Consider the following 15,704-nt stretch of genomic DNA (forward strand, 5'->3'; position numbering starts at 1 on the left):
GCTTTGGTACGTCTCGTTTGTAAAATTAACCTATGCCAATCTGGAGAGTTGCTAAAGAAGAAATTATGTTCTTACCTGCTAATTTTCTTTTTTTTAGCCTCTTCAGACCGGCATAGGACCCTGTCTATTTCTTGTGTTGTTCTTGCATGCAGATTTTGCTTTTTCTGCAGGTTCTAGTATTTTTCTAGAGCCTGGGAGATCTAAGAATAGCGGCTGTGGCTCAGCTGGCATAGCTGGCGAGCTGTGGTGACGTTTGCTATTTGCATTTGCATTTATTCCTTTGCATTTTCCAACAGCGTTTCTGTTTTTATTAGTTGATACTCCTGTTCGAAGTCCTGTTTTTTCTATTTATAGTTCTTAGTTCTGCTCGGCTATTCGGCAGACTGAGGTAATTAGGGGGGAGACACCTGATATGTACTATTCCAAAGTTTTTTCTCAGTCTCCACCTGCTGGTCATGATGAGATATAACCCGCTTGTAAGATTAACCTATGCCGGTCTAGAGAGGCTAAAAGAAGGTAAATTAGTAGATAAGAACCCAATTTCTCCTTATTTCTGATTCTCAAGTCCACATCATCATATAGCACTGCAGTTTAGGTTTATCCTCCCAACCCAACCAACCAACTTCCTAAATTCTGAGTGTTATTTTACCACTGTAGCTGGAAAGAGTGTTATCTTATTTTGTTAAGTGCCAGTTTGCAGAAACAAAATTCTATGTTTTGACATTGTTTCAGATTAGATTTCCAGAGTAGTCCAGCTTGCTTACTTTGCCATGAGGAAATTTGAAGAGTGTGTTAACTAACTGGGATTTCAGACAAGTTTTACAAATGAGGGTATTATCACAGGTAGACTACTGTAATGGTATCTACTTAGGTATACCGTCAGTTCGTATTAAGGCATTATAAACTGTTCAGAACTCAGCAGCTCAGATGTTGATGGGAGTGTCTCGTTATGAAAAAATTTCACCCATCTTAAAAAAAATTACGTTGGTTACCAATATCTTTTCGTGTTCAATTTAAGATCTTAAAGCTTGTCCAACAGAGTATCTATGATGCCTTGCCTAGTTATTTGGCAAAGTACCTGCTGTTGTATAGGCCATCAAGAGCATTGAGATCTGAAAACCGTTTGTTACTTAATACAGGGAAATTGAACAGTGTCTGATATGTGCAAACCAAAAAATCCTGTTTCTCTACTGCTGGGCCAGCCCTATGGAACGCAGTGACTAGCACCTTGAGGTTTTGTGGGAATTTGCTACAATTTAGAAAACTGAACAGTGTCTGATATGTACGCACTAAAAAATCCTGTTTCTCTACTGCTGGGCCAGCCCTATGGAACGCCATGACTGGCACCTTGAGGTTTTGTGGGAACTTGCTACAATTTAGAAAACAGCTCAAAACATCTCTTTGCACAGGCTTTTATCATCTAACTCTATGCATCTCTATAATGATTATGTTACATTCTCAAGAAAGTACCATTAATTTTGACCTCTGCCTTTGCCCTCTGCAATATATGTGTTGTCTGCAATGTATGCAAAATACCTGAGGTACGTCCTGAGGTGCATTACAATGACCAAGTAAGTTGTTCTTTATTGTGTGTTAATATGTTAGAATTTAACACACACTTTTGCAGGCTACAGGTATAAAGTTTTGCTTATGAGTGTTCTTGTATATGTTAAAGAATTTTTAGTTCATCAAAAGGGAGCTGTTCAGTTTCACTTTTATGAGAAATTATACAAAAGACCAAACGTGATGTGTACAACTGTTTCCCTAAATAAAGAAAAGTTATGTTTAGAGAATTTCAGTTTCTTTGACATGGTATAATTATTTTTGAGGTGTGTTCATACTTTTTATATTGTATTAAAACAATTTTTACTTGACCATTTGCTTGTTTAGGTCCTTCTGTTGTTCGATACCATCTACCTAAGATGCTGCTGTTATGGCGAAATGTGTTTCCACGTTCCTTAAAGGAGCTAGAAGCTGAGAAGGCACGAGGAGATGCTTTCACCTGGCAAGTAACTCTGGAAGGTCGTGCAGGGGCTCTGTGTGGTAAGAATCTAAAACAACCACATGTAAAAAGAGATGTTTTCAAAAGAGTGGGACCCCTTTTTAATTTAAGGCGTAAATTACAGTTTTCACTAATTATTCATGTTAGGTATGTTTAACATCTGTAAGCCAGTATAGTTTTCATATATTTTAATTAAACAGTGTCTTATTGAATGAACATGTAAATTTTGCCAGTCTGCAGCTCAGCATCTAGTAAAGGTTTTTGTTCCACAAAAGAATTTTATAGAACAAACCTACCTTCCAAGGTGAGGGAGATTTACTGTTTCCACTATCCTCGTCTGGCTCCCAGAAGTTCCTTCGGCACCCTCAGATGTACACCATCCGGCCCCATCACTTTGTCTACATTTGATTTTCAGTAGGTTGTGTTAATCGGGGTTTACCCTAAATTAATAAAGGTCTACCACTCCTCCATCCCTATTCACATTTGTCTTCTGTGGTCCTGCTCCCAGCACTTCAGCCATGAACACAGAACAGAAATATTTGTTAAGTGATTCAGCCTTTTCTTTGTCAGCTTCTACATATATCAGTGATAGAAAGAAGTACAAAAATGGCATTGTGAACTAATCAAACGCCAGAAAAACTGCTCGCTCTGTGGCCTCAACACTGGAATGGAATCAACCACTCTTAAGTCCCACAGGCCTGATACTATTTGTGGACCATGCACTCATCTTTTGTCTGCTGTCATCAAGTCTGCTAGACTTGGTAGCCTGAGGGAAAAGATATGTTTGCTAAGCTCCCAAGCCTCCCAGTTGTAATAATGGCTCTGGTCTCAATTTCACATTGGGAAGTTGACAGTTGCACCGACCACAAGATGAGCAAGCTAGAGGAAAAATAGTCTGCGAGCATAACCATCACATGACCCTTTTAAATGCCTTTTTTCACTTGGGTCCTACAACCAGAATGTGATGGAGGGAGCAAGTTTGATCCCATTCCTTTAATTTTCTCCATGTGTCCAATTTATAACAAACATCTAAAAGTTAATAATAACTCTGTCATTTAAAATATGTGTAGCTTATTTTCAGAATATATTACTTTTCAAAATGCATTTCTTAGTCTTTAAAGATACATTTTGTCTTGGGTTGTTTTTTTTAATTAGCAATGAGGAGCTTTGTTGCTCATTGTCCTGAGCTTCTGACTGAAGATGTTATTAGGAAATTGATGACGCCAATAGAATGTGCTATGACAATGATGTCACAGTAAGTCCTTTTTTGTTTGTTACTGCCATGTTTGATGGAGAACTGAGCCACTATGGCCTTTTCATTCATGCTTCCTTTGGGATTTCAAGATAACAGCTTTGGCACATTGCATAGTTTATGAAAGACCAAAAGGTCAATATCACAGCCAAGCAGGAAACCTTTTCCCATTAGGTTTAGCTCTCTGGTACTCGGAGGTTGTCAGGACTTAAAAACACAAGCCCAAGATGTTTCTCATGTAAATGCCAGTTGTCAAGTAGTAAAAAGAGGCTGGAGACAGTTGAGAAATGCTTCAGAATGTAGTCTGATTCATCAGGAAAGTACCAACAAATAAGGAATGATACCAAATTGGCAGGCAGCAATGTAGTCAGAAAACATGCCAGGTTAGGTGGAATAGGATCAGAATCGAAAGACAAACAAAGATCAGGAACAAAACAGCCAAGTAAGACACCCAGGAACACGCACAGGAAATCCATCCCAGTAGAGTAGGTAGAGTAGGCGTTCCTAGTAAAGTAGGAGTTCCCAGTTTAAAATAGATTCAGGGGGACCAGTCAGAGAAGATGCATTGTCACAAGACAAGCAGGCAGCATATTCTCATATGTGGGTGATGTCATCCATGGAGCCCCGATGCGGACAGCTACAGAAGCGCTGTTGCTTTGAGAACTTTAGAAAGTTCATAACTGATCGCACCGCACATGCGCCAGTGCCTTCCCGCCCGACATAGGTGTGTATCTCCTCAGTTTTCCGCAGAGCTACAAAGTCGTGTGTAAAACATTCTGTATTCCTTTTTTGCCTTCCTACTTGCGAAAACTTTTTCTATTTCATTCCTTCAGGGTTTTCCTTTTTCTTCTTAATATAATTTTTAAAAAAACTTTTGGTTTCTTTTCTTCCTCTTAGCCGTTTTTCACGGCAGGGCCTTTGCCTCCACCTCAGCCCATCCCTGCGAGCTCAGTCCCCATCCCTGCCCAGTCCCCGCGAGCTCAGTCCCCGTCCCTACTAGCTCAGTCCCTGTCCCCGCCCCGCAAACTGTCAAATCCCATCCGCACATGTCTCGAATAGTTATGATTTTATACTGAACTTATTTATTAAAGTATAAAAAGAGACAATATTCTGTACAATTGTCATTATATAAACACAAATAATACAGAGCAACAAGGATGAACAAAACCCCTGTCCTCCCCTCCCTTTCACAAATATCCCCTCTACTATTGTGAAAACCGAGCAAATCAAATTACTACAGAATGCTACATAGAAAAATCAAGCTAACAGAATACTGCAATCGCACATGGTAGGAATAGTGTTAGGGGAGGGCAACTGCCCCCTGATCAGAGAGATAGCCCTAAGCCAGCTGGAAGCTAAAGAAGCACAGCCTGGGCTTTGCAATCCCCAGTTATGTTTAATACCAGCTCTAGCAGGATATATATTTCAAATCTGAAATATTCTAATCACAAAATATGAAATAAGTCGCAAACTTTCTAAAGTTAATGGTGCTTATGCAGCTGTCCACATCAGGGCTCCGTGGATGATGTCGCATCGGGGCTCAGTGGATGACGTCACCCACATGTGAGAATATCTGCCTGCTGTCCCTGAATAACACCTGTTACGATAAGTAACTGTGCTTTTAGAAGACCTTTTGGGGGTTTCTTTGGACATAGTATTTTTATATTTGGTTTTTGCAGGGCTGTGGAGTCTGAATTGGAAGCAATTTTGAATGGAGTTGAAATGGGAGTTGGCATAAATGTAATGACTGACTCCAACTTCAACATTTAAAAAATTATAACATTAAATGGTAAATTTATTATTTTATTCTTTTTTTTTTTTTTGTTCAAGTTCTTTGTTCACACTTGAAATAAATAATTTTGTGGTCTACTAATCCTAATTTTGCACATAAAGAAATATCCTGTTTTTATAGTTAATTAAATTTTTCTAAATTTATTACACATAGAAGTCACATTTGGGTTTGAACTATAGAAAAATAGAGTCAGAGTCAAAGGTTTGGGGGTCCTTTTAGTAAGGTGTGCTAACCGATTTAGCTTGCGCTAAAGATTAGTGCACATAGGAATATAATGGATATCTTAGCATTTAGGGCACACTAATCTTTAGCACACACTAAATTGGTTAGGGCACCTTAATAACAGGACCCCTTGGTATCCTAACTCCACTGCTCTGATTTTAAGAACAGAGCTGTGCAAGATTCTGGACAGAACCACAGTCTGTATCCAAGTCTTAGTGGTGCTTTATTCATCTGCACTAAGGAGGAGTTCTTTTTAAGTTTAAGCAAAGGTTATTATTGGACTGGGGAATGTTTGTCTGAATATTTTGGGAGGAGAAGGATATTCAATTAGTTTTATTGCATTTTAGAATGGTATTTTGTGCTAGTGAATGCAAAATTTGATAGATACTACTCATTTTTTGCACATTTTATAAAACAAAAATGCATGCCCCCACACCCCTTATTGCTTATTGATACTTCATGTTTGTCATCACTAACTAGCAAAGGCATTTCATTTTGGAATTAGGCTTTCAGTTAATTCAGCATTTGGGAAGCTTTTTCAAAATTTTTACTGAACCACCAGACATGTTCCAGAAATAATTTAGAATATGTTTTGAATTATTATTATTTAACAATCTGGTACACTAAACTAAACCTTAGGTTTTTATACCGCGCCATCTCCATGGTCGTGGAGCTCGGCACGGTTTACAGGGATTGTAATAAGAAAGGAACTCCAGGGAAAGGGTTAGATGAAGATCGGAGGGAAGAAGAATGTTAGAGAGCTAGGATGTCAGAGAGGAGGGAGAAGTTAGATTTTAGAGAAAAGCCAGGTTTTCAGATGTTTGCGGAAGGGTTGGAGAGCACTCAGGTTCCGAAGGGGGGAGGTGAGGTTATTCCATAGCTTGGTGAATCTGAAGAGGAGGGAAGTCCCCAGTTTTCCTGGGTGGGAAATGCCTTTTAGTGAGGGGAAGGATAGTTTCGATTTTTGGGTAGGTGTGGAGGTACTAAGATTCGAGGAATTCCAGGAAAGTGGAATTAATGGAGGAAGGATGCCGTGGAGGATCTTGAAGGTTAGGCTGATGCATTTGAAGTGGACTCTGGAAGTTATCGGAAGCCAGTGAAGCTTGGAAAGGAGAGGAGAGACGTGATCAAATTTACTTTTAGCAAAGATAAGCTTGGCCGCGGCATTTTGGATCCGCTGGAGTCTGTGGAGGTTTTTCTTCGTTAGACATATGAAGATGGAATTGCAATAGTCCAGTCTGGAGAGGATGATGGATTGGACGAGAACGGCAAAATATTTTTGATGGAAACAGGATCTTACTGACCTCAGCATGTGAAGGCTGAAATAGCATTTTTATCCAGGGAGTTGAGGTGGTCGTTGAAGGACAGAGTAGAATCAATGATAACGCCCAGGACCTTGCTGGAGAATTCGAGCTGCAGAGAGGAGCCGGAAGGCAGTGGGATTGAGGGGGGTAGCTGAGCTAATTTTGGGCCAAGCCAAAGTAGTTTTGTCTTGGATTCATTCAATTTCATTTGGACGGTGTGGGCCCAAGCTTGGAGGTTTGAGATACAGGAGGATATGTTCAATGGGAGATCAGTGAGATTCGAGTCGGTCTCGAGAAGGTCAAGGATGTCGTCAGCATAGGTGTAAATTGTTTCAAGGGGGGATAGATGGAGGAGTTTTAGGGAGGACATATAGAAACATAGAAATAGACGGCAGATAAGGGCCCACGGCCCATCTAGTCTGCCCACCTTAATGTCCCTCCCCTACCTTTGCCCTGTGAATAGATCCCATGTGCCGATCCCATTTTGCCTTAAAATCAGGCACGCTGCTGGCCTCAATCACCTGTAGTGGAAGACTATTCCAGCGATCAACCACTCTTTCAGTGAAAAAGAATTTCCTGGTGTCACCTCGTAGTTTCCCGCCCCTGATATTCAACGGATGCCCTCTTGTTGTCGTGGGACCCTTGAAAAAGAAGATATCTTCCTCCGCCTCGATGCGGCCTGTAAGATACTTGAACGTCTCGATCATGCCTCCCCTCTCTCTGCGCTCCTCGAGCGAGTATAGCTGTAATTTGTCAAGCCGTTTTTCGTATGGTAGATCCTTGAGTCCCGAGACCATCCGGGTGGCCATTCTTTGCACCGACTCCAGTCTCAGCACATCCTTGCGATAATGCGGCCTCCAGAATTGCACACAGTATTCCAGGTGGGGCCTCACCATGGATCTATACAATGGCATAATGACTTCCGCCTTACGACTGACGAAACCCCTTCGTATGCAGCCCATGATTTGTCTTGCCTTGGACGAAGCCTGCTCCACTTGATTGGCAGACTTCATGTCCTCACTGACGATTACCCCCAAGTCTCGTTCTGCTACCGTTTTTGCTAGGATCTCGCCATTAAGGGTATAAGACTTGCATGGATTCTGGCTGCCCAGGTGCATAACTTTGCATTTTTTGGCATTGAAGTTGAGTTGCCGTGTCCTAGACCATCGCTCCAGTAGGAATAGGTCGTGCATCATGTTGTCGGGCACTGAATCTTCGTCTGTTGTGCATTTGCCCACTACATTACTCAGTTTGGCGTCATCGGCGAATAATGTTATTTTACCTCGAAGCCCTTCTGCCAAGTCTCTTATAAAGATGTTGAATAGGATTGGGCCCAAGACTGAGCCCTGTGGTACTCCACTAATCACCTCCGACATTTCGGAGGGGGTGCCGTTCACCACCACCCTTTGGAGCCTACCTCCAAGCCAGCTCCCAACCCATTTCGTCAATGTGTTACCTAATCCTATAGAACTCATCTTGCTCAGTAACCTGCAGTGTGGTACGCTATCGAATGCTTTGCTAAAGTCCAGGTACACGATGTCCAGGGACTCCCCAATATCCAGCTTCCCCGTCACCCAGTCAAAGAAGCTGATCAGGTTGGATTGGCAGGATCTCCCCTTAGTAAATCCATGTTGTCGGGGATCCCGTAGATTCTCCTCATCCAAGATCTTATCTAATTGGTGTTTGATTAGAGTTTCCATTAGTTTGCTCACTATCGATGTTAGACTCACTGGTCTGTAGTTTGCTGTCTCCATCTTTGAGCCTTTCTTGTGGAGTGGAATGACGTTAGCCATCCTCCAGTCCAACGGGACGCTGCCTGTACTAAGGGAGAGGTTGAAGAGCGGGGACAGTGGCTCCGCCAAGACATCACTCAGCTCCCTAAGCACCCTGGGGTGCAAGTTGTCCGGCCCCATTGCTTTGTTAACCTTGAGCTTTGACAGCTCACTGTAGACACTGCTGGGTGTAAACTCAAAGTTACTAAACAGGTCAACTGAGCCAACCCTTGTCTGTAGCTGAGGGCCGAGCCCTGGCGCTTCTCGGGTGAAGACTGAGCAGAAGTATTCATTTAATAGTTGGGCTTTTTCCGAATCCTTTTCCACATAGTCTCCGTCTGGTTTACTAAGACGTACAATCCCGCCTGAGTTTTTTCTTCTATCACCGATATACCTGAAGAAGGATTTATCTCCCTTCTGGATGTTCTTTGCTAGAAACTCCTCCATGAGGAATTTAGCCTCCCTGACTGCTGTTTTGACAGCTTTTGATTTGGCCAGGTAGTCTGCTCTAGAGTCCTGCTTCCCTGATTGTTTGTAAGAGATGAATGCTTTTTTCTTCTCCTTGATCAGGACTGAGATCTCCGCAGTAAACCACTCTGGCTTATTGTTCCTTTGCCGTTTACTTACTGATTTTACATAGCGGTTTGTTGCTTCTTGTATGGTTGCTTTCAAAGTCGACCACATGTCTTCCACGTTATCGGTTTCTTCTTGGCTTTGTAGCGCCTGGTGAACGAAGTCTCCCATTTCTTTGAAATTTGTGTCCTTGAATTTGAGGACTTTGGTTAGTGTAGTAGAATTAGTGAAACCTTTCCTGATATTAAACCATACCATGTTGTGGTCACTGGAGGCCAATGTGTCGCCCACCGAGACCTCTGTGACACTTTCTCCATTGGTAAATATCAGGTCCAGTATTGCCTGATCCCTTGTCGGTTCCAACACCAGTTGCCTGAGGCTTGCTCCTTTCATAGAGTTTAATAGCCTCCTGCTGCTGCCGGAAGCAGAGGTAAGTGTAACCCAATCCACATCAGGCATGTTGAAGTCACCTAGCAATACTGTGTCCCCACGCAAGGTGATATTTTCTATATCTTCGATTATTTCCATATCCAGGTCATCCTGTTGTCTTGGGGGTCTGTAAATTACGCCAAGATACAAGCATTTGTCCTTCCCTCTGGCCAAATTAACCCAAAGGGATTCCCCAGTATACTGGACATCTGAGATTCTCGTAACCTTAATGTCATCTTTAGTATATAATGCTACACCCCCTCCCATCCTACCCTCTCTGTCCCGGCGAAGCAAGTTGTAACCCGGTATGACCATGTCCCACCCGTGGGAGTCTGTGAGCTAGGTTTCGGATATCGCCACCACATCCAGGTCGGCATTCCTTATTTCTGTTTCCAATTCCAGGATCTTGTTTCCTAAACTGTGTGCGTTGACGTACATAGCCCTCCATGTTATATTTTTGTTATGTCTCAGTGGGGATATTCCTGTTTGAGCTATTTGAACACCTTTAGCATTGTTTGTGTTATTTGTGCTTTCCTGAGGCTCAGAACCACAATGTGTACTCCCCATATACCCAGAACTAAAGTGTGTACTTCCCCTAGACCCGGAATTACAATGTGACCCATAAATATGATGTGACCCTACTCCCGACTTAAAAGTGTGTGCACTCACCCCTGACCCAGAATTTCGGTGTCTACTTTCCTCAGCCTCATAAATGTATTGGCATTTTAGTTCGCCTGGTATATTGTTTGTGCCTGTACCCTCCCCCGACTTACCTAGTTTAAAGCCCTGTGGAGTAGGCGGGCTAGGCAGTGTCCAAGGACATTCTTCCCTCTTCTGGTTAGGTGTAGCCCGTCGTGTCCCTGTAGTCCTTGCAATGCTTCTCCATGGTGCAGAAACCCGAAGTTCATCTCCTTGCACCATCCTTGCAGCCAGTCATTCGCCCTTTGTATTCGATCCTCTCTGGCTCTGCCCTTGCCCCTTACTGGGAGAATCGAGGAGAAGACTACCTGCGCATCCATCCTACTCAGCTTTTCCCCCAGGGCCCTGAAGTCTTCAGGTATGCTGTCCGGGCTGCTCCTTGCGGTGTCGTTGGTTCCGACGTGGATTAGAACCATGGGGAAGTGGTCTCGGGGCTTGATGAGTCTGTCAATGCAAGCAGTGACATCCCGGATCCTGGCCCCTGGCAAACAGCAGACCTCTCTTGATTGTAGGTCTGGTCTGCAGATTGGTCCCTCGGTGCCCCTCAGCAGCGAATCTCCGATGACCACCACTCTGCGCTTCTTAGGGGTGGGCTGTACTGTTGATTCCGGAGTTGGAACCGTCTGCTGAACAACTACTTGTAGCTCTTTCTCCAGATCTTCCTGTAGCAGCTGATATCTGTTCCTCAGGGCGATATGAGGTGTCGATGTTGAGCTGTCCTGTATGGGGGAAAAAGAGACAGAGTTAGGTCCTCTGCGTTTTCTTGTGTTGAAATGTTGAAGAGGATAGGAGAAAGAGGTGAACCTTGCGGGACTCCACAGATTGGTGTCCAGGGGGAGGAAGAGGTACCATTCATGTTGAAAATGTAAGAGCGGGAACGAAGGAATTTTGAGAACCATTCAAGGACAGTGGAGGTGATGCCAATCTCGGAAAGTTGATAAAGTAGAATGTCGTGATGAACAACGTCGAAAGCGGCGGAGAGGTCAAATTGCAAGAGGACAGTGAACTTGTTGTGGGAGTGAAGTTGTTGGACCTTGGAGATTAGGGAGGTCAGTAGGGATTTGGTGCTGAAATTGGGACGAAAGCCGTGTTGGTAGGGTAAGAGGATGGAGAATTTCTCTAGGTAGGATGAGAGTTGAGTCGATATGATGGACTCGAGCATCTTGGTTAGGAGAGGGATATTTGCTATTGGGCGATAGCTGGATGGAGTGGTCGGGTCGAGGTCATGTTTTTTCAATAGGGGGGTTAAGGCGATATGGCCTATTTCTGGGGAGAAAAGGCCCGAATGTAGAGCGGAGTTTAGGAGTTTGGCAATGGAAGAGATGGCTTGAGTGGGTATTTCCTCGTAGAGGTAGGAGGGGAAAGGGTCTAAAGAACAATTGCAGGATTTCATTTGAGACAGAGTTTGAGGATGATGGAATCGGATACTTGGTCGAAGGCAACCCAGAGTCTGTCGGCTGGGATAGCGCTGGAGGCCGGTAGAGTAGGGTTGGGGTCAGTGAGCACCAGGGAGTTGTAGGAGACTGCAGGTGGGAAGGAGCAACGTAAGGTAGTGACCTTATCATTGAAGAAATTTGCCAGAACATCGGCTGAGGGAGAGGAGGGGAAAGAGGTGGAGTCTTTTTTGGAGGTTAGCGAGCGCCAGATTTTGAAAAGTGTACTACTCTGGTTATTGGATCTGGAGATTTTCTCGCCATAGAAGTTCTTTCTTGCTTTTTTTAATGTAGAATTATAGTGCTTAATGTTGGCTCTCCAGGATTGTTTGTCTGTAGGGGAGTTAGATTTTTTCCATTTGCGCTTAATGAATGATAGCTAGGTAGTTAGGGCTGTAACAATACTTTGGCCTCTGATAGCCTAGTCAATGTGCTACTATAATTATGATTCACACCGACTTAGTACACCAGACAATTTTCCTATTGTGTTTCAGTTTTTAAAGAAAAGAGAATGATTTCCATTTACTATTTTAAGTTCTAATTTAAGCTGCGCATCAATAATGCAGGGGAAAAAACATTTCATATTGAGATCATTTTAATGTTGCAAAAAAGTAGCTAGCTAAAAGTTGGTGACAAAGAGCTTAACATGGTATTCTAGAGCAGTGTTTTTCAACCTTTTTTGGGCAAAGGCACACTTGTTTCATGAAAAAAAATCACGAGGCACACCACCATTAGAAAAAGTTAAAAAATTTAACTGTGCCTATATTGACTATATATAAATATATAGGAATCAAATAAACACAAAGAAAGTATTTTATAATGCTGCCACCGCCACTGGGGAATAGGCTGCCACTGCCGCCATCGGGAACAGGCCGGCACCAAGTTCTCCCTGCTTCTCTTCCCCGCAGGGCCGACCAACTCTCGCCACCCGTCGTCAATTCTAACGTCGGAGAGGACGTGATTGGCTGGCCCAGAACGTCCTCTCCGACGTCAGAATTGACACGAGTGGCGAGAGTTGGCCGGCCCCACAGGGAAAAGCAGGGAGAACTTGGCGCCGGCCTGTTCCCGATGGCGGCGGTGGCACTCAAGTGGCTAAAGAGCCGCAGTTTGCCGGCCTAGGGACAACACTGGAGGGTGGCCAGCTGTGCACCCCCTTGGGACGTAAACCCGGGGTGGGGCAGACCGCCCCCCCCCCACCCTGGTATGCCACTATCTGTACCTCACTCCCTCCCTATGACCAAAAATTCTCCTTTCTTCTATTCCCCGTGTACACAACCATCTCTTTCCCTCCCTTCCTCTCTCCAAAGTCCATGCCTTCTGTGTCCAAACACTCATTCCCTCCCCCACCTCAGCATCTCTTTCCCTCCCTTCCTCTCTCCCAAGTCCATTTCTTCTGTGTCCAAAAACGCATTCCCTCCCCCACCTCAGCATCTCTTTCCCTCCCTTCCTCTCTCCCAAGTCCATTTCTTCTGTGTCCAAAAACGCATTCCCTCCCCCACCTCAGCATCTCTTTCCCTCCCTTCCTCTCTCCCAAGTCCATGCCTTCTGTGTCCAAAAACCCATTCCCTCCCCCACCTCAGCATCTCTTTCCCTCCCTTCCTCTCTCCCAAGTCCATTTCTTCTGTGTCCAAAAACGCATTCCCTCCCCCACCTCAGCATCTCTTTCCCTCCCTTCCTCTCTCCCAAGTTCATGCCTTGTGTCCAAAACGCACTCCCCCCCCCTTTTGTGTTCCGTGTTTGCCTCCCAGCCCATCTTTGCAACTTTCTCAGCAAAACGAAGCTCAAGCCGCGAGGCTTGTCTTCTGCTTCCTTCCTGCCTGCCCTGCCGTGCACAAATAGCCGAACGGAAGTATTCTCTGACGTCAGCGCTGACGTCGGAGGGCAGGCTTTGCTTAAGCCCTCCCTCCGACGTCAGCGCTGACATCGGGGAACGCTTGCGATCGGCTATATGTTAGCTGCAGGGCAGGCAGGAACAGAAGACGAGCCTCGCGGCTCGAGATGTATTGAACTCCGCGGGTCCCCCGTCCAGCTCTCTCCTGTCCACGTGGAGCGGACCGCCCCTCTCCCTAGACTGGTGGTACTGCCCTGATGGCGGCCCTGACCGTACGGCACACCAGGCAACATCTCGCGGCACACTAGTGTGCCACGGAACAGCGGTTGAAAAACACTGTTCTAGAGAATGGCACGGAGATAAATTTGTCCCTGTCCCACAGGATCTATTTCTATCCCCTTCCCGTCCCCATGAGTTCTGTCCCTGCCCCATCCCTACGAGCTCTGTCCTCATCTGCACAAGCTTCAAACACTTATAATTGTAAAGTGTTCAAAGATTGTGCAGATGAGGACAGAGCTTGCAGGGAAGGGACAGGGATAGAACTTACAGGGATAATTTTGTCCCCATCCCCGCAGGAGCTATCTCCATCCCTACCCTATCCCTGAATCATTCTCTAACTTGCAGTATTTTAAAAGCATAGATACCTGCAAATAATTTGGGGTTGAAATCTTATGTTAAGCAAAATTTTGCATAATCAACTATCATTGTTTGATAGCAATTGTGAGCTTCTGAGGCTTTTCCTTCAACTTTTTCACATGGTGACTAAGATTAGTTGTGACAGGTTTAGGATCTCTTTTTTTTTTTTTTTTTTTTTTCAAGCCATGCTAGCATGTGTTATGTGGCAAATGCATTGATGACCTTTAAATCACTATGTGCTTTGGTGCGTTTACTGTGTTAGCCCACTCTATTTGGCTTGTTAAAAGAGGCCCTTGTTGATGACCAAACATTGCAAAATTACTTCACTTTCATATACATAAGTATGGTAAAATTTCTAATTTGTTTTTTCACACTATAGCATTCCATCTGTGACAAAAGCCCATGGAGCCCACTTGAAAGCTAGTGCTGCTATGGTTCGCCTCAGACTGTATGATATTCTGGCACTGTTACCTCCAAAAACCTATGAAGGTGAGGATGAAAAGCACTTGTGGTGATTAATTTACCCACTAAAGAAATACAATGAGTTGGATTCTTACTGAAATATCTTTTTTATGGAAATTATTTTTCCTTGTTCCTCTACTCCATAGTAAATTCTGTTGGTAAAACTGAGATGGGCATTTTTTGGTCCATTCACTTAATCACTAAACAAAACATGTCTTTTACAATTGTTGACCCAATAGATTACAAAATCTGAGTCAACATGGTTTACCAAAGGTAGATTATGCCAGACAAATCTGTGTTGGATTTCACCAATGTGTCTTCTCAATCCAGTTCTCATCAAAGTAAACTACATCCAAACTGAACAGGATGAAATTAGGTCCCAAATTAGTGAACTGGATCAGAAAGTGGTTGACTGACAAGACAAAAGTATGGTAGTAAATGGAATTCACTTATAGGAAAGAAAGAGCTTCTTAGTTGCCTTGGAGATTGATACTGAGGCCATTTCTTTCTTTTTTCTTTTTTTTTTTAAATCTTTCTTTTCATTTTATTCTTTTGACAAAAATATTAATCAAAACAAGAAATAATACAATACCAGTTTTAACATTTTTGAATAACAAAAGGTATATAAAAAAAATTTACATAAGAAAAAACTTTCCCATCAATCCAAAGGTATGAAATTAAACTCAGAAATCAAGTATGCTGGTTTGTATAATTAGACCTTAATTAAAAGGAAAGAAAGCTATGCATTCACTGAATCTTCTAATAAAACAATACAAGAAAAATAAAAAGATGGTCGCTGATTGGGCACAAGAACCTTATTAAACTTAGCTGACTTGTATCAGAGAGACTCTCAAGAATACTAAACTTGCTCTTTAGCAGAAATAAATTTTATCAACTGCTGAGGCTCAAAAAAAGACATATCTATTTCCTTGTTAGACCATCACACATTTACAAGGGTATCTGAGAACGAACATCGCACCCAACTGCAATACCCTTGGTCTCAAAATAAACTGTTTTCTTCTCTTTTGGGTTGTTCGTGACACATCTGGATACATTCTCACTATCATAAATAGTATATCCTTAAACTTAACGAACAACTTAAACATCCATTCTCTGTCAGAGTCCATTGCAAATTGTACAAGCAGCGTAGCAGTTGCCGGTACCTTATTATCAGATCTCTTTAGGAAATTTGTCAAATCCAAACTATCAGCAGATAAATTCTGCTGTTTTGGTTTTGAATTGAAGGTCTAGTTGGTAAATAATATATTTTTGTGAGAGGTAGATAAGAGGTTTCAGG

The 15,704-nt window shown here is 43.2% G+C and overlaps 1 protein-coding gene across 7 annotated transcripts in view; it reads left to right on the forward strand.

The window, feature by feature from the left end:
• HEATR5B (HEAT repeat containing 5B) overlaps positions 1–15,704 on the forward strand; it is a 297,408-nt gene that overhangs the window by 81,237 nt on the left and 200,467 nt on the right. For all 7 annotated transcript variants that reach the window (XM_033938914.1, XM_033938913.1, XM_033938919.1 and 4 more), the window contains 3 exons: positions 1,891–2,043; positions 3,158–3,257; positions 14,325–14,434. In XM_033938914.1, the coding sequence (XP_033794805.1) occupies positions 1,891–2,043; positions 3,158–3,257; positions 14,325–14,434 (363 nt within the window). The remainder of the gene's footprint in view (positions 1–1,890; positions 2,044–3,157; positions 3,258–14,324; positions 14,435–15,704) is intronic.

This window comes from Geotrypetes seraphini, chromosome 3 (genome assembly GCF_902459505.1).
Source record: "Geotrypetes seraphini chromosome 3, aGeoSer1.1, whole genome shotgun sequence".
Lineage (NCBI taxonomy): Eukaryota > Metazoa > Chordata > Amphibia > Gymnophiona > Dermophiidae > Geotrypetes > Geotrypetes seraphini.